General features: G+C 40.4%; 6 protein-coding genes across 7 annotated transcripts in view; 1 reads left to right on the top strand and 5 right to left on the bottom strand.

Annotated features, from left to right (window-relative positions):
* Nucleotides 1–11,763, bottom strand: part of LOC111594201 — a 38,251-nt gene extending 26,488 nt beyond the window's left edge. The window contains exons 1-2 of the mRNA XM_023307412.2: nt 11,518–11,763; nt 5,372–5,402 (exon numbers count right to left, since the gene is read on the bottom strand). The gene's annotated coding sequence lies outside the window, so the exon portion shown is untranslated. The remainder of the gene's footprint in view (nt 1–5,371; nt 5,403–11,517) is intronic.
* LOC111594246 (zinc finger protein 853) lies at nt 7,234–11,212 on the bottom strand. Its single transcript, XM_023307459.2, has 4 exons — nt 10,887–11,212; nt 10,169–10,477; nt 9,938–10,093; nt 7,234–9,826 (listed from the first exon to the last, which is right to left on the bottom strand). The coding sequence occupies exons 2-4, from the start codon at nt 10,436–10,438 to the stop codon at nt 7,769–7,771; spliced, it is 2,484 nt and encodes an 827-aa protein (XP_023163227.2). The 5' UTR covers nt 10,439–10,477; nt 10,887–11,212; the 3' UTR covers nt 7,234–7,768.
* Nucleotides 11,764–12,024: 261 nt separating the features above from the next.
* LOC111593313 lies at nt 12,025–14,475 on the bottom strand. The gene is made up of 3 exons (XM_023306013.2): nt 13,767–14,475; nt 12,892–13,236; nt 12,025–12,834 (listed from the first exon to the last, which is right to left on the bottom strand). The coding sequence occupies exons 1-3, from the start codon at nt 13,965–13,967 to the stop codon at nt 12,025–12,027; spliced, it is 1,356 nt and encodes a 451-aa protein (XP_023161781.2). The 5' UTR covers nt 13,968–14,475.
* Nucleotides 14,476–14,751: 276 nt separating this feature from the next.
* On the bottom strand, nt 14,752–20,912 carry LOC111593455 (protein mahjong). 2 transcript variants are annotated; one of them, XM_023306217.2, is made up of 11 exons: nt 20,238–20,912; nt 20,030–20,180; nt 19,169–19,972; nt 18,830–19,102; nt 16,603–18,762; nt 16,421–16,541; nt 16,267–16,364; nt 15,841–16,203; nt 15,320–15,392; nt 15,069–15,263; nt 14,752–15,005 (listed from the first exon to the last, which is right to left on the bottom strand). In XM_023306217.2, the coding sequence occupies exons 1-11, from the start codon at nt 20,714–20,716 to the stop codon at nt 15,001–15,003; spliced, it is 4,722 nt and encodes a 1,573-aa protein (XP_023161985.1). In that variant the 5' UTR covers nt 20,717–20,912; the 3' UTR covers nt 14,752–15,000. The 2 variants fall into 2 exon arrangements, with proteins under 2 accessions (XP_023161985.1, XP_023161993.1); XM_023306225.2 differs by having other exon boundaries at nt 15,069–15,251; nt 20,238–20,911.
* Nucleotides 20,913–21,214: 302 nt separating this feature from the next.
* Nucleotides 21,215–22,129, top strand: LOC111593219 (protein TEX261). Its single transcript, XM_023305874.2, has 3 exons — nt 21,215–21,335; nt 21,395–21,696; nt 21,762–22,129. Exons 1-3 carry the CDS (start codon nt 21,266–21,268, stop codon nt 21,996–21,998), a joined length of 609 nt encoding a protein of 202 aa, XP_023161642.2. The 5' UTR covers nt 21,215–21,265; the 3' UTR covers nt 21,999–22,129.
* A 13-nt stretch (nt 22,130–22,142) lies between these two features.
* Nucleotides 22,143–23,192, bottom strand: LOC111593212 (ribose-5-phosphate isomerase). Its single transcript, XM_023305862.2, has one exon. The coding sequence runs from the start codon at nt 23,011–23,013 to the stop codon at nt 22,159–22,161; it is 855 nt and encodes a 284-aa protein (XP_023161630.2). The 5' UTR covers nt 23,014–23,192; the 3' UTR covers nt 22,143–22,158.
* Nucleotides 23,193–25,552: the final 2,360 nt, after the last annotated feature.

The following is a 25,552-nucleotide window of genomic DNA, read 5'->3' as shown; positions in this document are numbered from 1 at the left end:
TTTACTTTATTCGAATAAGTTTGTCTCTCCACAGTCCACATTTGCGTGTAGTCACTGTACTTTGAATTTGACAGATTTTAATTTGTAGGCTTGTTCCTTGTGTCGCTATCCCAGCCAATGCGTCTTAGTCATATCCGATATTTGGCGAGCCAATTTTGATGACAGCTGACAGAAATATTAAAGGGAAATTGTCACTCAAGGTGGGTGGAATGGACTATGATGTATACCCTATATTGAGCGCTTATAGCGAAATCGCGTTCATCTCTTAAGTGTTTTTATTTGCGCACTTTAGCAAAACAGATTGAATATAACGAATCTTATGCAAATATCGGACGACACCTGCTTGACTCATGAAATCCGAGAAGCTGCGCCGTGCACAGCACGCTGTGGGTGAGCTGCAGCCGCAAACTGTCACCTTTATCGTCCTTGTGTGCAGCTCAGGGCAAGGCAAGGACAGGGTCGAGCAGCCTGGCAAGGCTATGCGGCAGAGCGCCCTCTCCATCTGCCCAGCTAGCTATCTATATCTTTGCATGGCATTGGACGGGCATTAGCTAATTGAAGCCACGAGCCACTGCACAAATCGGATGCGTGCTGCAGAGCAATTGTTTTGTTTTGTTTAATGATATATATTATATATACGAATTAGTATTTGAATTTCAATTTCCACTCGCTTTTGACTATTTCAGCTCTAGTCCCATGCAGTGCCTGCCTGGCTGCCTGCCTGTCTATCATTCTGTTTGGGAATTCGGGGTAAGACATTTTTTATTGAAAACACGCGCTTGGGGCTCGCTTAATTGAAAACAGTCGAGAGTCGTCAGTCGGTAGGAGGTGGGCGGCAAGTCGCCAAGCCGGCAATTGAAATTTGGAATAACAATAAAGTTTACCTATTCGTTTAGCCAATAATGTGACTCACAATGCAACTAAATTGAGCGAATAACATCCATCAGCTGCTTTCATTTGGGTTACCTATTGTCATAAATCAAAGCGAAGCCGATTTACGAATTAAGCAAAATAACTAAGCTCAATGCAAGTAGAACACTGTGAGTGGGCGAGTGTGGACTGATTTATCATATGAGTTCACTTTTTACATTTTTATAATATTTTTAACAAATTGAAGCATCTTTTGTATTCTTCTTTTTATTTGTTTCTGCGGAATTTTGAGCAATCTAAAAACAATTTTATATTAAATGTGATCGACTGCTTCCTTCCATTCCTGACATAGAATTTCTCATAAAAATTCCCAAGAAAACTTTATAAAAATTCTTTGGCAATGTTTTTCAAAAATATTTTAAATGCATTTTTTAATACATTTGATCAAAAGCAGTTATTTATATATATAGCCAATACATATATATTCGAAACTATATATTGCCCAGACAACAATAGCCCTGACATTGAAAAGAAACTGGCAGCAAATACGAAATGAAAAGCATTTCACGATTGACTTTTGCGAAAATCTAAACAATTTACCTTAAGTTAAAGCAGACAGAGAGGGCGAGAGATATTTAAACACAATCAGCAGGCCGGGACGTCACTTCTTAGCCGGAACAATGGCCACGAGCTGAATCCGTGAACAGCAGAAGCCACCTCACCCCACGCTTCGTCAGTTGGGCTGCCCGGCGTACGGGCTTCCGCCTTGATAGTGACTAGAAATCGTACATTGACTGGGCGCCGGCACGAGGCACGAATTGTTTGTGGGAATGTGTTGAATGAAATAACCATTGGCCACCAGCCCAGGGTCTCCCCAGCATACAATTTCAATCTATAAAAGAGCTCCTCGCACTGACCATGCCAAACAAACGAACTTTATTAGCAGCTGTTGCCAACTAAGCTGATACAAATCTGTGGGCGGCCAGGCAAATATCTTGGAGTTATGCCAAAAGAATGTGTATGCTCGGCAAGGGCAATACTTGAGCGCACATGATGAATGTGAAACAGGCCCCTTAAAGCTGTCTAAAAGCCAAAACCAGGCCAATTATTGAACGCATGTTTGATTATGCAGCTACGCAGCCCAAAGAAGTAGGCAACACCTGGCGAAGCGACAGGAGCAGAGATCTATGTGACAGCTGCGAGTAAATTAAATTCAAAATTTTAACAAAAAGAAAATTTTTAAAAATAGAGAGTAGAGCTGAGCAGAGCAGAGCAGAGCATTCATGACCGACTCAGCCAATGTCAATGGCAGCTGACGAAATGTTTGGCCCACATTACATTTATTTCTGTTTCAATTTCAATTTCTTTTTATTTTTTATTCAATTTATATAATTCCTTCGCATGCTAACGGAAACGAATTTACGACGCAAAATTCTATGCATATATATGCTTGATATATGCATTGGCAGAGCTGCGCGGCCAACCTAAAATTAATGCCTCCGAATCGGCAGTGCGACTATAATTATATGAATTACATAAATGTTTGAATAGCATTTGTAAATCTGTATGTACAAGCACACACACACACATACCTGTGCAGATCAAGTTTAATTTAATGCCAACGATAAGAAAAATAAATAAAGCAAGGCTGCCAACCAGCTAGCTCGACAGCCGGATGCGCTATAAAATAGTAGGTCAAAGGAATTTTCAATTAAATATATAAAGATATATATATTGACATGACATATATATTTCAGCATGAAATTCTCACTTTAATATTTACAGCCATGAGTTGGAACTCTAAAGCGTATCGTTAGTTGAGCGCTCAACCGATATACCCCAACTAGTGTAGGGCACACGTAAAAACAATGTGCGAATCATAGTGTGAATTGCAAATTCGTGATGTTGCGTATAAGCAAAAAGGAAATTCGTTGACGTGTCGACACACAAAAGAAATAAAATATAAACAAAAACAAGCGAGCATCAGTCGAGGGTGCACGACTAGTAGATGCCCTTCAATTGAAATAGAATCAAGAAATTTGCTGCCTTTTGCTCTAGATTCATTCAGCATTTAAATTTATATTTATTTTATTTGAAACTTTATGATTATATATGATATATGATATATACTTAAAATTTAATATTTAATATTTAATGTCTCTAATCTATCCATAGTCAACTCGTTGTCTACATACTTTATAGAATATTTGAAACTTTATGATTATATATGATATATGATATATACTTAAAATTTAATATTTAATATTTAATGTCTCTAATCTATCCATAGTCAACTCGTTGTCTACATACTTTATAGAATCGCTTACATGTTACATAGAACTGCTCCAAGCCATTATACCCTTATGCTCATATGTAGTTAGGGTATACGAATCGAAAACCAAATCAGACCAATACAGACGCAGACTGCTAAGTACTCGAATTATTGTTAATGTCTTGTATTTTGCTATATACCTCCTCGGCAGCCAATTGTAATGCATTAGAAATATTTTGTTTTTCTCTTCGCTTACGTCAATGGCAGCAATGGCAAAGAGAGGCGGGACTGAGCATATTTTTAGCAACAACAAAACGTTGACCAGAACCTACATCAAAAAGATTCCCTCCCTCGCCATACGCATCATACGTAATCGTATGATTTATGGTGAATCGTTCCTGACTCAACTGAACTGCGAACTGGTTGGGGGGTTAGGAGAAGGGCATCGTTCGCTTTCAGTTTCTTCCGGCGTCGGAAAAGGCAAACGTTTGCTTCTTCAATCTGTTTAATGACATAAACAAAAAGCTGCCCCGTCAGCTGCAATAAGAGCTTGTTATTTGTTTTTACGAAATGTTATAAACAAATGAAGAAATATAAACAAATTATGAATGTTAATGGGCAGCCCAATGATTGCTAAGGGTGATCTCTTAATAAACAATAATAATTAGAATTGCTATTTAATAATATCACAACTTTAACAAGTAAAAGTGTTTCTATCGGGAATGTCAACTGGAAAATACCCTGACCTCTCAGTATTAGGTAATTTTGGGCAAATAGAGAAGGTATATCACCGATAATATCTGAAACGCTTCAAAAACTTAATTTTGATTTAATGGAAATACATTAGGTTAAAATATTTCCATAGCTCATAGATTTGAAACTGCTTCGTTTGGCAATTCGATGCATATGTTATATAAATTTTAACAGCATTATTATATTGATATTTCACATGTTTCCAGTAAGTTTAGATAACATCTCATTTATGTTGTAATATATTACATTCCCCATTAAAAAATTTAAATACTGGGAGCCTACAGGTGTTGTGATATATTATTCAATTAATTTTCATGAACATTTTCAAAAATATATAATACCCCTTGGTTATAAAGCAACGATGCTATTCAGAATGATTCATGCCTGAAATACGTTCACATTTGGCACGAATCTAGATATAAGATATATATATATACATATATATTATTATGCGCAAATATGCATTTAATTTTAATGAGCATATTTAACATTTAATTATTATAATTCCGCTACTCATATCAAAAGAATTTTCCAACTGAAATCATGCACATATATAAGAATATATATGTATATATAGACATTTGTTCTAGCATGTCAAATCAATTAAATTTGATATAGTTTCGCATGTGCGGAAAACCTGAAAATGATCGCGATTCATTATTTTCTTCAATTAGATTTTTGCGCACATTTAAAATATTTGCTATAAATATGAATGTGAATATATATAAAGATATATATATATATATATATATATATTTATTATACAAGTTGTATCTCTAAGCATTTGCACAGCTTTTGGCATTTCTTTCGAGTGTTTTATAAAGTTCAAGGATGCATAAATATTCCATAATTTAAACATTTCAAGGAAATTGGCTAATAAATAAATAAAGTATATATATAAAGATATATCATAGACTTCTGCGATTATAGTAATTTACATGTGTATTTTTCAGAGCAAACACCAAAACCCAACCCGAAACTAGATAAATTCGAATTGTAAATGATGTCATGAGAAATTCCTATCTGGAATTTCCTACCCTTTGCATTATTGATTTCTAACAGCACTTGACATGTGAACCATATAGTATATATATTTATATATGCGTAGCTTAGTTAATAGTAGCAAATTGTTCTTAATTCCTCGTTTAGCGCAAGCAACTCGCAGTCACGCACGCCCCAAGGAACGGAGCCCCCTGAAGACCACTGCAAATGCTTATCTAATCGAGTTGTCATATATCTATAGTAAATACTTAATGGGTAATGGGGTCTGCACGAATCAATTCCGTCATAAATAATGCGAAATTTATGGGATTTTCGAGTGTCAGCCTTTCTTATGGATTCGCTAAGGTTTGCTGCTAATTAATAATAATTATCAAATTGGACAATAATATTGACACAAGTAAGCCAGGCGAGTGTGCACTTGAGTTTAACATCTGATAACTATTTATAGATGGAGCGTGTGTCCAACTAACTCACCTGTGCTCCACTGATATGCCCCGAATGGCACCTGCAAGCAAACAAAGAAAATCATATTTAGTTTTGGGTTTTTAGGCCAAATTACAGCAGCAGCAGAACCAGCAGATCATTAAAGGCCGACGAAATTAACGAATTGCGTTGTAAACTATGCTGCAGAATACCATAAACTGCTGCGCATTAAGTGACGCACTGAGTAATCCAGAAAGCCAACATAGGCATGGCTAGAAGACACCCTGCAAACAGTTGCGTTACAGACATAGATTTATATGTATACAGTCTATACTGTACAGTGTATACTGTTACTTATAACTTCTGTGACTTTTTCATTGTTCGTTAAAACAGGGCAGCTAAGATATACCCTGTACCCAGCCGGACAACATATACACTTATTTATACATTAAAATTACTTAGCCATATATAATAAAATATGAATAATTGCGATTTGTAAATTGTTTAACAAACACGACTAAAGCATATCCTGTAACTAATTGTGCCACATATACTTGTAGCTACTTATATATGCATATATACCTTAGACTTTTATGTTGTGCTTTTAATCAAATAGTTAAAGAAAGTTCGACTTGAAAATATCTTGTAAGCAGCATTGACTAAGTTTGTTTTAATTTTCGTAAATACTGTAACACTGATATGAATCCTACACTGATATGACCATCAAATTCGAACTTTTTGTGTTCATAAATAAAACCAGGACCTGTATTCAAGCCAGTTTTTCAAAGATATAACGACTTATTTGAAAGCTGCAAATGTACAGAAAATTAAATTTAAAGAAAAAAATTAAAACAAAAGATTGATTTGAATTTTGCATTTGCATCACGTTTTCCTTTCAAATTTTAGTTTAACATAGTTTAAATAAACATTAGTTCCTCTACAACTTAAAGAGGATCTTCATTTCGAACACCATCTTAACCTGAATTGAGTCGAGAGAGGATAGAATTAACAACTTTCAAACTTTTTCGAAACTTGAATAAAAGTGATTAATTATTGAAATCACGTTTGTGCGCTATCCTGATTTTTTGCATTCTTCCATAACATTTGTTTATATATCTATAAAAAATTAATATTTAAAAAGCTTAGAGCACATCTCCTGCAAGTCTGTTTAAATTAACACACACTTAGCAGTCATCTATGCCATCTGTGGCATTATTAATATGTACAGGGTATGAAGACCCAAAGCCAACCCCAGCAACAATAATAATACAAACAATGTAAGCTTTAGCTAGTCCACAAAAATACATGAATGAGCGTTTGAATTACGTTTTCTCTTCGCTTTTCAACCTTGATTCAGGAAAATTTAAATGCTATTAGGTTTCCTAATCAGAAGGAATCAAATTTCAGATTAAGCGCTTAGCTGAAGCAGTAAATTAAAACCCAAAATTCTATCTTAACCATAAAATAAATGTAATTAAAATATTAACCATATCAAGACAAATATATACGTTTATATGCTGGAAAATTGAACACCTTTCTAAGTAGCCATATCCGATATCGCAGAGTATAAATATACTTGTTGATTTCAAAGCGTAATACCCGGAATGATAAACTAGAACAGCTTATACATTTGTAATACCCATTAAATGTAAACTCTGCTGCTAACCGGTTGGGCACGTGTCGTTGCTAAAGGGAATCGATGAACGAACGATGAGACCTTGACAATTACAATTGCTTTTCCCCGACAATTTATGCTGTTGAGTCAGCTAACTGTAAAAAAAAATAAAAGAAAAGCGGCTTAAAGTGTTATGTGTTTGTGTATATTTGAAAATACACATTAGTTAAACAACAGTTACAGCTATAATATAGTTATTTAATTTTATTTGCAATTAAAACAATTCTATTTAGTTCTTCGTTTTTGTTTTTAGTAATAATCAATGCCCAACAATGAAAACCAAGCCGAAAAATTTAGTCTAAATAAATTCCAGTCTGATATTCAAATCTGGTTACATATATTGCCGCAATGAATACCTTTCGTACATTAAGACGGATGTACGAAAAGTTCCATAGCCATACAGAGTATATATATATATAACATATATATCATTTTTGAATACATTGCGGCTGTGTGAATCGGTTCGTGTGTTAATTGTTGCCTAGAACCTAAGAACTTATGCCTAAAAACGGCCTTTCTATTAATTATTATTATACAATTGAACGCCGCGTCCGAAATTCGAGTACTACGAACAAGCTACGATGACAGACAACTAGGATTGCAAGGTGTGTGTGAGAGTGTGTGTAAAAACTATATTTACGTATAGATATCCTATGGGGTGGTATAAAAATATATGTTTCCAGTTATTTTCTCTTTACATCTAGATGCCTGTTTAGGATTTACATTCCGAGCAGGCACTCGGAGTTGCCGGGAATATCGGCAAACTGCGCTGGCTACGCCTGCGTCACAAAATACATCTCCCCGGATGAGCCCACGACAACGGCATGTGTATCACCTGTTGCCGTTGCGCCACTTAGGGCATTTGGTGCCGCGGCGATCATGCTGGACATGTCGGTGCCATTGCTAACAATGCTAACGGCACCGCTGAACGCCGCGTTGGAGTTGGTGGTGATAATTGTTTGCGTTTCGCTGACATTACTGCCATGATCTGTATTCTCTACATGATGTTGCAGACTGTCGATGTGATCGTAGAGTGTGGAGCATTCACCGCACTTGTAGAGTGGCTCAACGCATTCCGGATGCTTGCGCTCTACGTGCCATCGCAGATTGGCCGCATTGGAGAAATTCTTGCGACAATTCGCCACGCCACAGCAATATGCTCGCTGCTGATGCGTCTGTCTGTGCCTGTAGAGGATCGCCTTCGACTTGAACGTGCGATTACAGATGTTGCACAACGGCGTATTCGTCTCAGCATCGTGCGTCTTCATGTGCATGCGCAGCATGCCCGGCCCCTTGAAACTCTTAAAGCAGATCTCACACTGTGGCTGCTTTTTGCAATTGGCCCGTATCCAATTGGTGTGCGAGTGCATGTGATTCTGGAGGCCCTTGAACTGCCGGAACTCCGTGCTGCATAGGTGACAAATATATCGTCCAGAACCCAGAGGTGATGTGTGTTGCTTAATGAATTCCGTGACCAGATTTGCATCTATCTCGTAATTATCATCAGCTCCTGCTGCTGCTATCACTGACGCAGTTTGCACTAGCTGCCGCGAATTGGCGGCTGCCAGTTTACTGCTTATGGTAGGTGGACTATGCTGGTGGTTACAAGGCGTCTCGACCAGCTGCGTTTGCGCTTGCGTGTTGCCACGACGGGCACGTTTCGCTGAGCTGGGAGTAGGACTGGGCGTGCTACTGACATGTAACGTGGGTGCGACTAATGCGTCCTGTCCAAACTCTACCACAGCATTTTCCAAGGATATACTATGCAGGTCCACGGACTGCTGTTGCTGTTGTTGCTCCTGTAACTGTTGCTGCTGCTGTGGATCGACATCTATGAAGGTCTGATCCATGTCACTGGCGCTCACATCACCATCGGTCGGTTCCATAATAGCATAATGCAACTCATCGTCGACATCGCCGCCGAGGCCGTGATCCTGTTCATCGGTTATATACTCGCATTCATCCACATTTGTCATTGCATCACCATCTACTTCTCCATCAGCATCGTCCAGCATATCGTCCTCATCTAATTGAATTTCCTCTATGATGAAGTTGTCATCGTCGTCATCCTCGTGCTTGACCCCATCCTCATGGTCTAACAGCTGCTCGTCAAAGTATTCGTCGGCCTCCTGCTCCTGCGTGTCGCTTTGCGTGTATTCGTCATCGATGAGCACTTGCCGATGCTGGTCCTTAAGAAAGTCTTGCTGCTGATCATCGTCCAGTACTATCGTCTCAAACGTGTGACCCTTGTCATCTAAGTGATTGTAGACTTCGTCCAGATCATCATCGTCCATGTCGCCATCGTGCAAGAGTTGGACGTCCGCATCGGCTAGCGAAGCTCCACTGCTTGTCGTGCACATGTCCGTTGTAGTAGTCGTTGTAATCGCCGGGGCGATGCTTCGCTGTGGCACCAACTGCACTAGCTGCAACGTCTGTGTACCATTCGGCTGCTGAACAATTTGTAACGTTTGGCCATTGGGCGCCTGTAGCAACTGTGGTAAAAATTGCGCTTGTGCCGACGCCGTAGCATTCGATGCCGTTGTTTGCGGGCTGATAATTTGCGCCAGCTGCGGCGTCACAATTTGCGTCGTTATAAACTGTCCATTCGGCAAGAGAATTTGCTGTGCCGTCGTTGTTGGCATCAGTTGCGCAGGTGCCGGCTGCAGAGTTGGCAGCTGAATTTGTTGTATCTGTTGTTGTTGCTGCTGGGTGACCAGTGGTGGAGGCGGCGGTGGTGGCGCCGGTTCCGGCAGAAGCTGAACCATCTCTTGTTGTTTCTTTGACTGTCGAGAGGTACCTTTACGCTGCAGAGGTTTCAATTTGCTCTTGGGCTGTTTGAGAGTAGACAAGAATATCGATGAAGTAAAATTAATAAAGTACTTCGATCTAATTCGTACCTTCGGCTGTTGTGGCTGCTGTTGCAGTTGCTGTGGCTGCTGCACAAGATATATAGGTGACTGCTGCTGCTGTTGTTGCTGTTGTTGTTGCTGCTGCTGCTGCTGTTGTTGTTGTTGCTGCTGCTGCTGTTGTTGTTGCTGTTGGAGCTGCTGCTGTTGCTGCAGTATTTGTTGTTCCAATTTTTGTTGCTGCTCCTCCAACTGTTGTTGCTTAAGCTGCTTTTGCAGCAGCTTCTGCTGCTTGCGCTCTTGTGGCGTCAGCGACTCATCCATCACGAGGCGTACCGTCAGGCTTTTTATATATTCGCGCAATTCTTTGTCGCTGCGCTCCACAAGTGATTTAAATGCATGATTCCGACTGACTGCATGGACGCATTGCACACAGATTTTATCGGGCCAGCCCTCGGTGGGCTCGACCCTCACGCTTGTGCAGTCCATAAGCATTTCGGGCACTTTTTCACTAAACAGCGGACGCATTTCCTTGCGCTCCGAAATGCATAAGCGACAGATTTTGTCCAATTCAAGCACCTTCTTACGGTCCATCATGACGGCAGCTTCACCAAACACTTCAATTGCAGGTTCTTTCTAAAATCATTAGGAAATATACCACTTGTTGCCTGATTTTCATAAAAACCTTTGCCAAAGGCGAATCTGTATGAGAATTTTTGATAAGCATAATTTCAAATTTTGGCGCTTAAGAAACTCTGGCAGCGCTGACGTTTGCCTAGCGCTCTGGCAACTCGCCGCTAGCGGTGCAAGCGAGACAACTATATAGTGTGCACGACACGACGACGACGACAACTAGTTATACACAATTTAGCATCCTGGTGTTGGTGCGAGCGAAAAATCATATTTTTACTACTTTCGCAGCAAACGAAACAAATATGTTTTGAATTTAGTAACATTAGACATTAAGCAATTATCCGATTAAATTCTCATACTTTCCGCACTTTGGGTCAAGGTTTTTAACAACATAAACCAAATACCGACTTACCCAAGCACTATTTATATAATTTATGTAGCCTCCCTTCGCCTTTGCACTGCATTCGACATTAAATTATTTTTTAAATATGGCCGCGTCACACAATTTCAAAGCGAAAAACGCATTTTATTTCACATTTTAAGCACTAAAGCGCGAGTTTGTTTTGAAATGATGCGAAACAAAAACAAATGCTGCACCAGTTGGTTATTCTGGCAAGTAAATGAAATAACTAGACTTCGACCAGTGCCAAATTAATAAAAATTCGATGAATGAAATTTCTGTGCAACCGCAGTGGTACTGTTTCTGCTTTTGTCTTCTTCTGTCGACTGCAGAATCCGCGAGTTAGTTGAAACGACGTGAAACGACGATTACCCACACACTCGCGTTACACATATATAGAGCTCTCTTTTTTGCTTCGCCCTGTCTTCTGCCTGTGTGAGTGAGATATGCGTATGTGGCGTGGCTATAGTTATCGGCACTGCCAACTCGCTCAAGCAAAAACACACCAAATTTTGAGTAGAAAACAAACAACAAATACGTACACAGATGCAAATTCTTTGTGTAGGTGGAAATTAACAATTAAGCTTAATCACTAAACGAATTAATAATAAGAATCGATTGATACTAGAAATGAGTTACGTACCTTTTGTGTATTAACAGGACGCCAGCTCGCGGTATTCACATTTCACATAACATACAACACACACTTTTTCACAATTGCACAGTGCCTTGCTTTTGCACTTTTTGCGACTTTCTGTCGTCCACCAATGCACTTCTCAATAGATAGGCACATTTATAAATTTGCAAATGTTCCATAAAACAGTCACTCGCATCACACACGCCCACGTAACAGCTGCGCCGGGTACGAATACTTTAAGGACTGTCATGCCATGATGAAAGCTTTTATAAGGTGTCGTCAAAAAAGGCAGAAATTCAGCTGCCGTAGCAAATGTGACGTCACGTACGCACTGTTTTAACATTGTAACTTAACAGAGATATCGATTTTTTAATAACAGCAAAAGTCAAGCAAATCAATCAGCTGACAGCTAGTCGAAAAAATATAAACAACTTCGTTTTATTTAATAAATCTTTAATAAATTTTTTATCGAAATTTGTATAATTTTCTGTATGGAACTTATACAAATATTGCTTAACAAGCGGCATTAGCCTGCGTGCTGCTAGTGTTGGCTAGCTCATATTTTTGCCTCTCCTTTGTTTTTTTATTGTAGACGCGAACAATTCCATAAACTAGGAAGAGCACAATTATGCCAAAGAGCAGGCAACTGATCACAAACCATGGATAGAAGGACGAATCGTCAGCCTGCTGATGATCCACCTCCCACTCCGTAAATACCGCGGAACCATTTTTGCTCAATTTTGCCGGCGCTGAGTCCATATCCCTAAACAATGACGCTTTCACCAGATTATCGGATTCTGGTGATTCGAATGCTGGTTCGGTTTCGTCGATGCGCACGAATGTCAGTTGTACTCCAGATATTGGCTGTTTATAGTGCTGCAGGCCAAAGCCATAATAATTGTACATGTCGGCGCTGATCTCTCGATGCTGATCCACCCACTGGCCAATCACCTGAACTTTAACTTCGCTGCGGGCATCCATGGTGCGTCCAAAATATGCCTGTTCTTGGACATCTATGCCGCCCACACCGTCTATATCCAGCTCTACCATAGAGCCGCGGTGCTCCAGCAGCAACGGTAATTTATTCAGCTGCTCATTGTTGTAAATGGTGCTCGTGTTTAAGCGAATCTTTTCAACAAATGCATAGCTAAGGGTGCCATAGATAGGCTTTCGCTGCCCACTGGGATTCTTGAGTAAGCCGTCGCCGAGACGCATTTTATAGCTATTGGTTACGTTGCGCCATGGCTGGTAGGTGATATTGCGGAGCTGGTACATCACTGGCTGCAACTCCACTAGAACATTTATGCTGTCGTCAACGCCGTACTACAAAGCGGGAGAGTTAAATCTAACTAACCTGACTATGATATACCTTGTACTCACAAAATTATCCTCAAAGATCAATACCACGCATGTGAACAGATTGTCCATCACATTGTTGACCAGATCCGTGTGACGGAAATGACAGAGCTCCGTCTTCTCGCGCTCCACACTGGTCGCCTTGGCAATGTAGCTGAGTCGCTCACTGGGATTCAGCTCTGCTGCATAGTTTTGCATCATGATTTTATATGGCACCCAGGCCAGCACTGAATCAACTTTGCTTTTGCATAGCTCGTTCTGTACTCCACGTCCAAACAGCTCTCCGTTGAGCAGCTTGAAGAAGTGATGATTGCTGCGTTTGATAGTTAAGGAGCCGTGATCCTCGCATATGGTATCAAACAGTCTTTCCTGTGGATTAGTTCATCACAAAATACTTGATTTAGCACACGCATAAATAATTTTGTTATCTAAGCTGTTCGCATTATCTAGCCATAGACACTTTCCCGTTTGCCCGCTTTCTTTATCTCTTATTTAATTGAATTGGGAATATCTACACAGTATATAGAGTGCGAGTGTTTATTGACTTAAGCTGATTTATTTGATACAATAGTTGTTATAAACTCAATTTCCCATATATACATATGTCACTGAATCAAGTGCCTTGAAATTGTCATTTAAGGATTTTACACCGGGCCAACTTGTTCACATTGATTGCCCAAATCGAACTCTCAATCTTTACCTCGCCTGATTGATTGAATGCTATATAAGGAAGCAAATTGGAGCGACTATTTTGATAACTCAATATATGAGTGCAAAATAAATCATATATCTAGCGTTAATTGATTTATAATGAGCCTGAGTCGGAAATCCATTAAAAAATTCGCACTGCTTAATGCTTCATTAAAATGCAAATTTCGTATTTGCCTATTTGGACTCACCTTTTCGTTCGGCGTCAGAGTTGTTGCTGTTATATTGCATTTTGTTCGATTTTCTATAGGAGTAAGCATTTGACGTTTTATATCCGACAAGAGCATTGGTTCCGTTTCGATGCAGAAATCTGGACGCTCCTCGTACGCCTGGCAACACGTGGATAGAAGCGCGATCAGCGTAGCACTCCTGACATAGTTTGATTTGTACATGGTTCGGTTACGAGTGGATGTAAAGTATTCCGCTATCGAGGTGCGCGCGCTATCGTTGGCAAATTGAAACTAAAGCTCGCAATTCTAACTAGTCGTGTGTTTTGACTCAATTCAAAGCATTCAACTTGACCGCAAAACGCCGATAAATACCGAATGAAGGCATATAACCATATTTATCTATGTGCTGAAGGATAAACTGTCAGATTTAGAGACGACCGCGATTGCATAGCCAAGCAACTGAATTGATTAATCATTGAACGAATACTTTTGGTCTGCGCGTCACTTCTCAATTCGAGTCAAAGATAAGATAAAAACTAAGCACTAAAAACTGCGCAAACACCGCGAACCTATTACCGGGTGTCCATATCATAATGGGTTCAAACCTTTTTTCATTCACAACTATTCCAGTGCACTCTGTAAGGTAATAGCTGCATCTGATTAACTAATATATTTAAAGTGCAACGTCTATAAAATATACAAATTGAAATATAAAACAATTATTTTGTACTTCGAATTCTGAATTCCGACACAAAGTTTTGATTTTCCTTTTAAATTCATTAATGTAGTGTAAATGTTAATAATAAAGTTTTGAATTACAATTACAATTAATATAAATATACGTATTTTTAATATAAAATGTGCTTCGAGAGTTTATTTTGCATGTCAGTTGACACTTGGTTTTTTATTTAAATCATTTTTGTTTTATTAATAGAAAAGTATATAATTTTAATAAACTCTGTACACATAGAAATTGTTGAACAATTCTTATTTTTAATAGTTTTTCTTTTCGTATGCAGTGGGTTTTCAACAAGTTGGTTTTGTTGTTGTATGTTTTTTTTGAGGCTTTTTACACTTTAATTTGTACAAACATTAACATAAAAATTTTTTTAATATAACAGCTAACAAAACTTAGCGATGATATAGCTTCTTTTTTATAGAGACGGATAATAGCGAGCCCGACGTGTTCTAAACATAGAGCCTTGAGGCCAAGGCAGCGATATATAAATAGGGTTGTTTATATGGACTGGGCGGCTTATTCTGCGGATTTAAAGATTATCAATATATATGTGTATGTGCGGGGGAATTTTGAATAAATATTACCATCGCTGCTGGCATCGCCCTCAAATTCAATTTCATCGACATTGGATAGCATTTCAAGATCGTCGTCATCGTCATCATCCCCATCCTCTAGATCACTATCGTTGTCATCATCGCTGGAGGATTCAATATCAATAAAATTGCGATTACGGTGGCTACGTAATGGGAAACCCAGGAAAGTTGGACCTAATGCAAATGCTGAGGTAAGTAGAGTATAAATTTGATTATAGCAGTTTTGTTGACAGATCACTCACCATTTTCAGAACCCGTATCGGAGCCCGTGTCGGAGCCCTCCTCATTGGATTCGGGCACCTCTTCATCATCTTCCTGCAAGCATAGACAGAATATTAAATTCAAAATCATCCATCTGCCGCATGAGCGTTCTGAGATCGATTGGCGCACCGGCACCGGCACCGCCCAGTGTACGTGCTCGCCGTCGCACACCAACAATTGAGCTGTTGGGTGCATGCTGGCGAGCCAGATTAGAATTGGCATGTGACGATTGCCTTAGCCGGCTTGTACGACGGGCGCGCGCCTCGTCGTCGGCACCGCCAACACCAATGCCGCCATTTGCATTTGCATCTGCATCTGCATCAGCATTGAGCAAAGCCAAGTTTGGCTCTGGCGTATGTGGGCGTGCCGCTTCTTCGACGATGCGAATTAGCGCAGAGTCACCGCCTGGTGCATTGGCGGGCGGTGACGGCTCCTCTAATGCGGACGTGCCGCCGCCTCTAACGACGCCCTCATCGACGGCCAGATCCTTAACCGCACGCACCTCTTCCGAACGTTCGCTCTTTTTAACGCCAACGGCATATATCTTCACATAGGTCTCCTGCTTCGAATCGTAGCCGCTATGATCCTCCACAACAGCAATTAAGCTGCCATTTGCACTGACGCTCAGATCGTTGATATTACGCTTCACATCGATTGTCGCAATACTCGAATAGTCGTAGGCATCCAAAACATTAAAGCTCGTATCGTAGGTGGTTGTCTCCATATCATGATCTCTATCAGCCCCTAAGCTGGCACCATAAATCACATGCATAGGAGAAAATGTGCAGTTGCGCTGATCCAGCACCGGCACCGTCTGTAGCAGATGAAACGTGCGCAGATCCCACACCTCTGTATTTGCTATAATCTATAGGATGATATCGGGTAGTCAATATGAATCGTTACATAGCCATATGTTATTCATGCTCACCTCCAAGCAATTGGGATGAAATATGCCCGAGATGCATTGATTGAACTTATCGAATTTATGAATCTCTTTGCCGGAGCGCACATCCCAGAGCACGCCATCTGCAACATTTGAGTTTAAATAGACTTTCTTTGACTTTCGCTAACATCGAAATTACCTGAAAGCAGCAGCTCGTCGGTGCGGCACAGCGTCGCTCTATTCTTTGTGTATTGATTGGGTATGGTGGGTGTAAATGTGGACACCTTGGAGCCCGTGTTGATGTCGTACAGAACAGCGCACTGTAAGTAATATATATATAATATAAAATTATTTAAACAAAATCAAGTTATTTTAACATACATCTGTGTGAGTTCCCAGTAAGCGATCCTGTGTGGTTTGACTGAACTCACAGTATCCGACCTCGGGGAGACGCAGCTTAGAGCGAAACTCGTTGTCTGTTATGGACCATAAAATGGTGGTGCGTAAACGCCATAGGCTGGTGGTCAGAACCAGGTCACCGGCACGATTCGCTTGTATAGCATCCACGCCGTATGAGTGACAAATCGAGGAAAACTGTTCGACGCCATCGTTCATATTGAACACCTTACTTTCGCCCTGGTGTGTGCCAACGATCAGGTAATTGCCCACAACGTCACAGCACGTAAACTCCAGATCATCATAGTCAGCTGAACGCATTGTACGCCAGGGTGCGAAATGTGTGTGTACATGACGTCGATCGAAGCGGGCGGTATTAAAGCCTGCCTGTGTGCGAAAATGCCGGGAGGTCAAATTATAGTTGGAGCTAACCTGACGGCTGGGCCGTGGATCCGGGCATTTATGTGGCTCGTATAGATCGAACTGTGGGCAGGTGGTTACCGGATTGTTGCACAGCGAATGTTGATTTGTCAGATACTCTGTTACAATGCTATTGAGTGTCACTCGTTTGGGATGTAGAGCTGGCGAGACAATCAAGTCGTCTGGCAATCCCGCAGCACTCGACTCCTGGTTAACCAAGCTGATTTGTTTCTGCAGCGAACGTGTTACCGAGGATGTGGCACGTTCAGTCTTACGCAGCTTAATAGGCGTTTGCGCGCTGAGATAGCTGAAACTAGGAACGCCTATTGCAGCAGATCCTGCACCTGCCCCTGACGTGCCGGTGTTAGTGTTGCAGTGCGGGGAAATATCCTCTGACAGACTGCGATTCTGATCGCCATTGGACATAATGGCCGCATTGACATCGTGCATTCGGCTTCTTAGACGACTGCGCGACATCGAGCTGACGCCAGATAAACCTTTGAAGTCGAAGGGCGACTGATGAAAGTTGCGCGTCGTTGTCGTCTGCAAAGGCAAACCCACCTCACGCTGCAGCATCTGAGCGGTTTGGCTGAGACCCTTGCTCTCCAAATGCTCAAAAATAAGCTGATAGAGCTGCTGTTCGTTGTATTGAATGCGCGTCTGAGCGATCACGTTTGCCTTGTGCATGTTGGTTAGCGACGGGTCGAGCGGTGTGAGCGCCTTTGTCTTTGTCTTGCCGGAGATGCGCTCAAGTAGTTCCAATGCATATTTCTGGAAAATAACATGCTCGGCTCGCTTCTCCTGCAGTATGGGATCACGCATGAGCGCCTGCAGCTGGCCACTGGCAAACAACGGTAGTTTGCCTACAATTTGACGTACACGATCGGAACGGGCCAGCCCGGCCAGCGCACGACAGGCCATACCGCGTATGCAGTCGGCATCGGTGATGGGTCCTTTGGTTTGCATTAGTGATAACAGTACCACAATGCCATTGTTCGAGCACACCGACTCCCACACCTTCTCAATTAGCTCTTCGGCATATTTTTGATTTGCTTTGTTTTTGCGTGACGAGTTACCAAACTTCAACAGGCTGCTGCTGCTGCTATCCTTCCGTATAATTGGCGAGCATACGCAATGGCAGAGCACGGCCAGAGCAGATTTCAACACCTCAGCGTCGGCCGTGATTTCCCCGGCAGCTGCACCTAGTACTGAACAGAAGCCAGACGTTGTCGTCTTATCCGGCATCTGCAAACGCTCACAAAGCACCAGGTAGACCCGTGGTATCACGCAACACACGCTAAGCACATCCAGAGCGGAGCGCACTGTCTCTGAGCGCCCATTATTCACCCAATCGTAACTGAAGGCAATGATGCGCAAAAGCATTGTAATGCCACCTAGCTTCATTAGCTGATCCACGGGCTCCCAATGCCCACGTACCGAAGTGTGCTCTTGAAGAGTACGCAACTGCTCGTGCAACTGATCGAAGGTTAGCTTGGCAGCCACCGTTGGCTGTTGACTAAAGTAGTGCGATGAGGACGAAGAGGTCGCATAGTGCTGACATAGAAAGTTGTTGTACTTGTAGAAGAAATGCGCTTCCATGTAGCGCTTCATGGCGATGCAAACATGTCGCACCATCTGACGCGAAGCGCACTCAACATCCTCATTAATTTCTGAACCATTGTCGCTATCGTTATGACTGGGGTCAAGAATCTTAAGTACCGATATCTGCAAAAAGTATACAAATTATTTATTAAATATTGAAAATAATCATTTCTTTCTAGCGTTTACTTACAACATTGTAGAGCTTGCGGAGGCCATCCTGTGAGTCAAACTCATCGAGTATAGCCTTAAATTGAAAGCTCAGGCTGAAAAACATAGTGGCATGACACTTGGAAGAGTCATGACAACGTCCCAATATCCACAGCGCATAGCGAACGAGATTCGATATTAAAGGACGTGGCATACTACAAATCCGCTCCATAGCATCTTCACAGTAAGCCAAATAGTAAATTGCAATAGAGACACCTGTGGTGGCCAAACTGGGCCGCGGCACATTTAACAGCAGCTGCAATTATGTAACATGAGATTAAATATGTAACTATAGACAATAAACATTTTTAATAGAACTCACCTCCAGGCCACCGCGTGATATGAACTCTAGTGCAAACTTTTTGTGACATAATAGCGAAGCCAGATATTTAAGCACCTCATAGGCGAGGCATGTGTCACGCCTGTCTAACTCCTCTAGATGTCCAAAAATCAGCGTCATGACATTATTGCCAAAGGCCATGGCCAAAAACTCTTGGTATTCGCCCAGGCTGGTTAGGAAGCGCATAATGAGCATTTGGCTGGTGTCTGCTGTTGGCGGATGCAGTGGTATATACATACGCTTGTAATAGCGTGACATAGAAAACGCATCGCGACTATTCTCAAACAAAATGGACATGTTGGAGGCACTGCCGCTGGTGCCATTATGCTGCGGCGACTGAGGAGCCGAGGCAGCACCACCACACGCCATCCAGCTGAGCATGCCCGGCGAGATATTGCTGTCTGCCGAGTTATTGAGTGAGGAACTCGGCTCTGTTGTGGTGTTCTTACTCATTCGACTACAAGCCAGCAACATATGCAGTCGGTTAATCATCTTGGGCACCAGCCGCATATTCTGTTCTCGACAAGTAATCGCTATATCGCTTACTTCCATGGCAGCGGCCAGCAGGCCTGTAGCATAGCTCTGTAGCGGCTCAATGCTGTCCTCTGCCCAATTGTAGAGACGATTAATTATGCCATCTTCCTCGGCCGTCTGGAATACTGCCGTCGTCTCAAGACCCGGCATTACGACTAATATGAGCCGGCATGCAATAATATTCAACTCCAGAGAGCTGCGACTTATACTCTGCCGACTGAAATAGTTATCACGCAGATAATCGTTGAGCAGCTAAAAATATTTTTAAAGCGTTAGATTTATTTTTAATATTGTATTAGTTTTTCTCACTTTGCCCATAAATTGATCTTTTCGAAAGAGCAACTTCAACAATAGTCCATACTGGCAACTGGGATCGGTGCGATAGGGGTGTCTTAGGTCCAAAGGATCCGGATCCTTACGCATGTATGAGTCCTTTTCGCGCTCAAATATTTCAGCCAAACTGAAAAAAGTTGTGTTTATATAAATATATTTTATTATAGTTATAGCTTTGTGTCACCTTCTTAGCGTAGGCACGGGATCGTATCCGTTTTGTGTTTGCTCTTGCTCCCATTTGTCAATGATTTGAGTGAGCTCCTTTTTAGTGGCCGTGCGTCTGTCCGCTGCAGGATCATCATCAGCATTGCCATTGCCAGCCTCTTGTCCATCTTCTGCAATGCTGTCATCCTCACCGGCAGCTTCTTCGTCGCCTTCGGCTTCTCCGTCACCTGCATCTCCATCTCCATCTCCATCACCATCACCTTCAGCATCAACTCCTGCAGCCTCAGGTGAATTTTCCACGCTGTGGGCATCAGCCTCTGCTTCTTCTTGACCAGCTTGATCTAATGCATCATTCAAGCTGTCGTCGCTTTGGTAAGCAGCTGCAAACACAATGTTATCGAATGATGCATCATTTTGCATTGGTGCATTGGGCATTTCAGCATCGTCTTCCTCCTGCCCCGGAACACCTCCATTGCCATTGGCATTCGTATTCGACATGTTAAGAGCGGCCCACGATGCAAGCGTTCGACACTAGCTCGTTGTGCCAATATTGCCACTTCAGCGATAGTATTTGATAACGCACTTTCAACTCTATAGAAAATATTTAATTATATATATATTTATATTTGCCTCGAATGCGTTTATTAATATGCAAATTCCGTGCGGCTAAACCACGCGCTTCTCTTTTTGGCAATGAACAAGTGTGACCGTGTACCTTAGAGAGGAGTAACATACGAGTCTGTTGTACATGGTCAACGAAAAGAATCAAATTAAGAAAATTATGACACCATGTCAAAGGATATAGTGTTACGCAGTCATATTGACCTTTTTTTTAGAAAATGCATTCTAGTTTATATACGCTAGATACATTTTCAAAATGCCATTATTCTAACTAAAAATATTATTTAACAATTAAATTGAACTTAACTGGAACATTAACTGTGTGGCAACGCTGTCTACAATGAGTCGCCGGCTATCAATGTTATCGATGTGTCGCGTCATTGTTTTGTTTTGGCTCCTGATCAAGTCACTTAAAATTTAAGCATTATGGGCTTTCTGTTTATACTTAGTTGGATTTCATTAGCTATACAGATCACCTTCATAACACTGTCTATAGGTAACTGGTTACCTAACAGCTAACTATGATTTATATATTTAATATGTACATTCTTATAGTGGCTGGTCTCTACTATCTGGCTGAATTGGCAGAGGAATACACAACGCCAGCTCGACGTTGTATACTATTTATGATTAGTTTCACAATATTTGTATATCTTCTGTTGATATGCTTTGAGGACTTTCCATGGACTATGATGCTGTGTGGACTAATAGCGCAAGGATTTCATTTCAGTATAATGAATAATTTTCCCTTTATTCAATTACTGTCGGTGCCGTTTATTGGCTCGTTGGCAATGCTGGTGGTTAATCATGTGTTTGCATTTCAATATTTTACCAGCGTCTATGTTCCCTTCACACAGGTGAGTCATTTAGCGATTAAGTAAGACATATCTAGTGGCACAACATTTGAATATTTCTTATTTAGGTACTGGCCTACTTTACTATATGTATGTGGATGGTTCCCTTCGCTCTGTTCGTCTCACTCAGCGCCAATGACAATGTGCTGCCCACCACAATTAGCAATAATGAGCGACTCATGGGCAGCAGCAATCCGGATGTGGTCAGCAATTACTTTTCACGTAATAAGAAGGTTGGACTCCTGTCGTTCTTTAACTACATTAAGGAGACGTTGCTGCCAGGTCGCAGCAAGAAATCGTTTTAGCTAAGACACTAAAGACTAAGATCATTAGTACATTTGCCGGTTTCTTTGTAAAGGATATTGGTCGTAACCCTTAGTTATTTATTTTGTAAACAAACCAACATTTTAGATTAACAATGAATATGTTGAATTCACTTGTTTTTTTAATACATAATTCAGAGATCTATTTGTTCTGCACTTTGACGGTTCCATTGGCCATGCCAAAGTAGCATTTGGCTGCCATGTTCACAAACAGACCTGTCTCCAGGACACCCGGTATCATAGATATAGTCCTATTCACCTCGTCCCAGTCGTATTCGCGTTGCGCAACAAATCTCCAGTCCATCAGAAAATTTCCATTGTCGGTGACAATTGGACCAGCTTTATTCAAGGCAGTGCGTAACTGCGCTTCGCCGCCATAGAGCTCCTCGATCTTATGCTTGACTGGCACATAGGCCATGGACGAGACCTCAATTGGTATGCCCTTGCACCATTGCTCGCCCAGACGGAGCGACTGCTTTGTATAGTCTGCAACGATTATAACAGTTTTTGCGCACGAAGCAACAATCTTTTCCTGCATCAGGCAACCACCACCACCTTTGATGAGCACCATGCTGCTGTCAACTTCGTCGGCGCCATCAATATAAAGATCGACTTTGTAATTGCGATCCAGATCTCCCAAAGGTAGATTATGGTCGAGTATGAGTTGACGGGATTGAAATGACGAAGGCACGCATATCAATTCGGACAGTGCTCCATCTTTCCAGACGCGCTCTGCAACTCGTTCGACGACAAACACGACGGTTGAACCGCTACCTATGCCCAAAACTTTCGTATCCTCGGTTACCCACTGATCAACGGCGGTTCTAGCTGCTAGCCTTTTAGCTGAGTCCAGTAAGATTTTATTATCCATTTTGTCACAGAACGAGCGTGTTAAGATCGTCGCTTGTGTGGAGATGAGATATTTAATACGGACTCCAACAACTTGTGATAAATGCGGTTGCAACAAGCCCCGACACAGCCGTAGCGGCTTCAACATGTGTTTCAAATTCAATGTGACTCGGCTTCAAATTTCTAGTCAAATGACACGAGCTGAAATTGTATTAGTGGTATTTTTCCTGCTACACAATATATTTGAAAATATTACGAAAATCGGTCAGCACACAATGGAGATATAAAACATGTTTCACAGTGAATTTGACATCTATTTGAAATCTAAATAAAATGAGAGCAATTGAACAATTTTCAATTATGATCCGCTTACATTCTTATTTTTTATTTATATAATTAAAATTATTATATATATGAATTGATACATATATTCATTTTAATTGCAGTCTGTTAATTTTTTGTATTGTCTGCAAGCGCATTGTTCATTGTTCACCCACTTTCAGCCAATGTTATGTGACCATAGTCGCAGGGCTGCAATGCTTTTAGCGGTGGTATCGATAAATAAAAAATAAATCAACCCTGCATTCACGAAGGGCATTTTTAAGGTCGAAAGCTCATACGCACTCGACGGTTAATATTCAAAACTGAGAAGTTCATACAGGGAAGATAACGGACAAAAACTAGTCAATATGCAATTTTAATGCAATTATTTACTATTGAATATTAAAAATAGCATAAACAATATATGAAATGATATGTTAGTGTAAATTATTATTGATTTTGTTAAAACTGAGACTACGAAATGTTATTTTGTGGGTTGAAGATGATGTTTGGAATATGGGAAAGCAATATATATATTTATAACAATATTTATGAATAAATACTTAAATACTATATAAAACATAGCTTCTGAATATACGTATGCACACATTCCCAGAAGAATACAATGAAATTCAGGACAGTTAGCTGACGGAAATGCGCCAAAACTACAGAGCCCAGTTCTACAATTATAGTTCTGGATGCAATCGAGACAATGCAGCGAATACAATTTGTACGACAGCATCAGCAGCGACAGCAGCAACAACACCGAGAAGCAAAACGAAAAGAACGAAAATGCAGGAGGCACCACAATACAAAAGTCGTTTAAAGTTAAACGCTATCCTTGATAATGATAAGAAATGGTTGCAAAACCATTAAAAGCATTCCCTCTTGGCTTAGATGAGTGCGAGCAAAGGACGTGCCAGTGCTGACCAAAGAAATAAAATGAGGGGAATTCCCCTTGAAAGGCCGACCACAGCCGGTTGCAGCTGTTGGAATATTACGTCTTAGACGTAACTGCTTGGATTATTTCAGTGCCAGTATTTGAGGAAATTTAATACTTTTAGTGCACAAAGCGAAAACTGTTGAATGGAATTGCGATAAAGCTGAAAAGCAAACTACAATCACAAAGGTGATTGCAGATTTTCCCTTGCAAAATGGAACACAAACTGAATGCCAAGCCAACAGCAACGAGACTACCAAGCGCAAATACAAAAAGTAAAGAAGCACAATTCGTTAGAGGTAAGGAAATACCAAAAAGATTTGTGTTAATGGATTTCACTTTTAAAGAAATGAATTTCGAATGCAGCACAGCATGAAAAACAATCTTCATTTTGCATGATTGCATAAGAAATATGAATCTACGTTCTGGCCAAATAGGATTAGTCTACATAATATGTCAATTGTTCAATTGAGTCATAAACAAACGGGAAGTTGCCAAGTTTGGACATGGCTAAAGGTGTCAGTGCTTAGCTAAATCTGGATTGTTTTGCATGGGGATTAACTCAAAACTTAACTCTTAACAATGGCCAATTTGCTTAGTTGACAGAGTAACTAATGTAAGCTAAGCCTGATATGTCTATATAATATATATAACTAACTTTTACCAATTCATCATATTCCTTGTTATGTTAATGTGAACTTATTAACATGAATGTTAAAATTGAATGGTGGTAAGTGTCTTTAAGTCAAATATAATAAATTAAATTAGCATTAATTATAATTGTAAGCATAAACTTGATATTCTACAATTTATGATATTTAGTATCCGTAATTAGTAAAAAACAACTTAGTTTTTTTTAATAAACTCAAAGTTAATACTTATAAAATGTTGTTAGTGCTAGAATATTAACAGAAATGTTAACGTTTAACATACAAATAATGTTATATGAGAATATTAACAGAAATCTTAACATTCAACATAAAAAGAATGTTATGTTAGAATATTAACAGATATCTTAACATTTAACATAAAAAGAATGTTATGTTAGAATATTAACAGAAATGTTAATATTTTACATAAAAATAAGCCGATCGGTCTCTAAGTTCATGTAAATCCTGGCTGATATGTTTGATATGGTATTTGGGGCTGATTATTATTTAATTCATCATCTAGATTAAATATAAAATTGCACATTTAGTTCACGTTGGCTGCTCAACAATAATTTTACAACTAAACAAATGGGAAAATTGAATGAAAACTTCGTTCAATTAAAATCTGTCATAGAGGAGTGCTTTGCCAATTTGTGTCGAAATTGTTAATTATTAAATAAATGCATAAAATGACATATACGATTCATCCATTTCTGGTTCATGCTAACATGAATGTTTACAATCAACTATAATGGGCTGTCACATTTGACAGCTCT

Source organism: Drosophila hydei, unplaced genomic scaffold, assembly GCF_003285905.1.
Source record: "Drosophila hydei strain 15085-1641.00,03,60 unplaced genomic scaffold, DhydRS2 tig00000060-arrow-pilon, whole genome shotgun sequence".
Taxonomy (NCBI): Eukaryota; Metazoa; Arthropoda; class Insecta; order Diptera; family Drosophilidae; genus Drosophila; species Drosophila hydei.
This window is presented reverse-complemented; position numbering and strand designations above follow the sequence as displayed.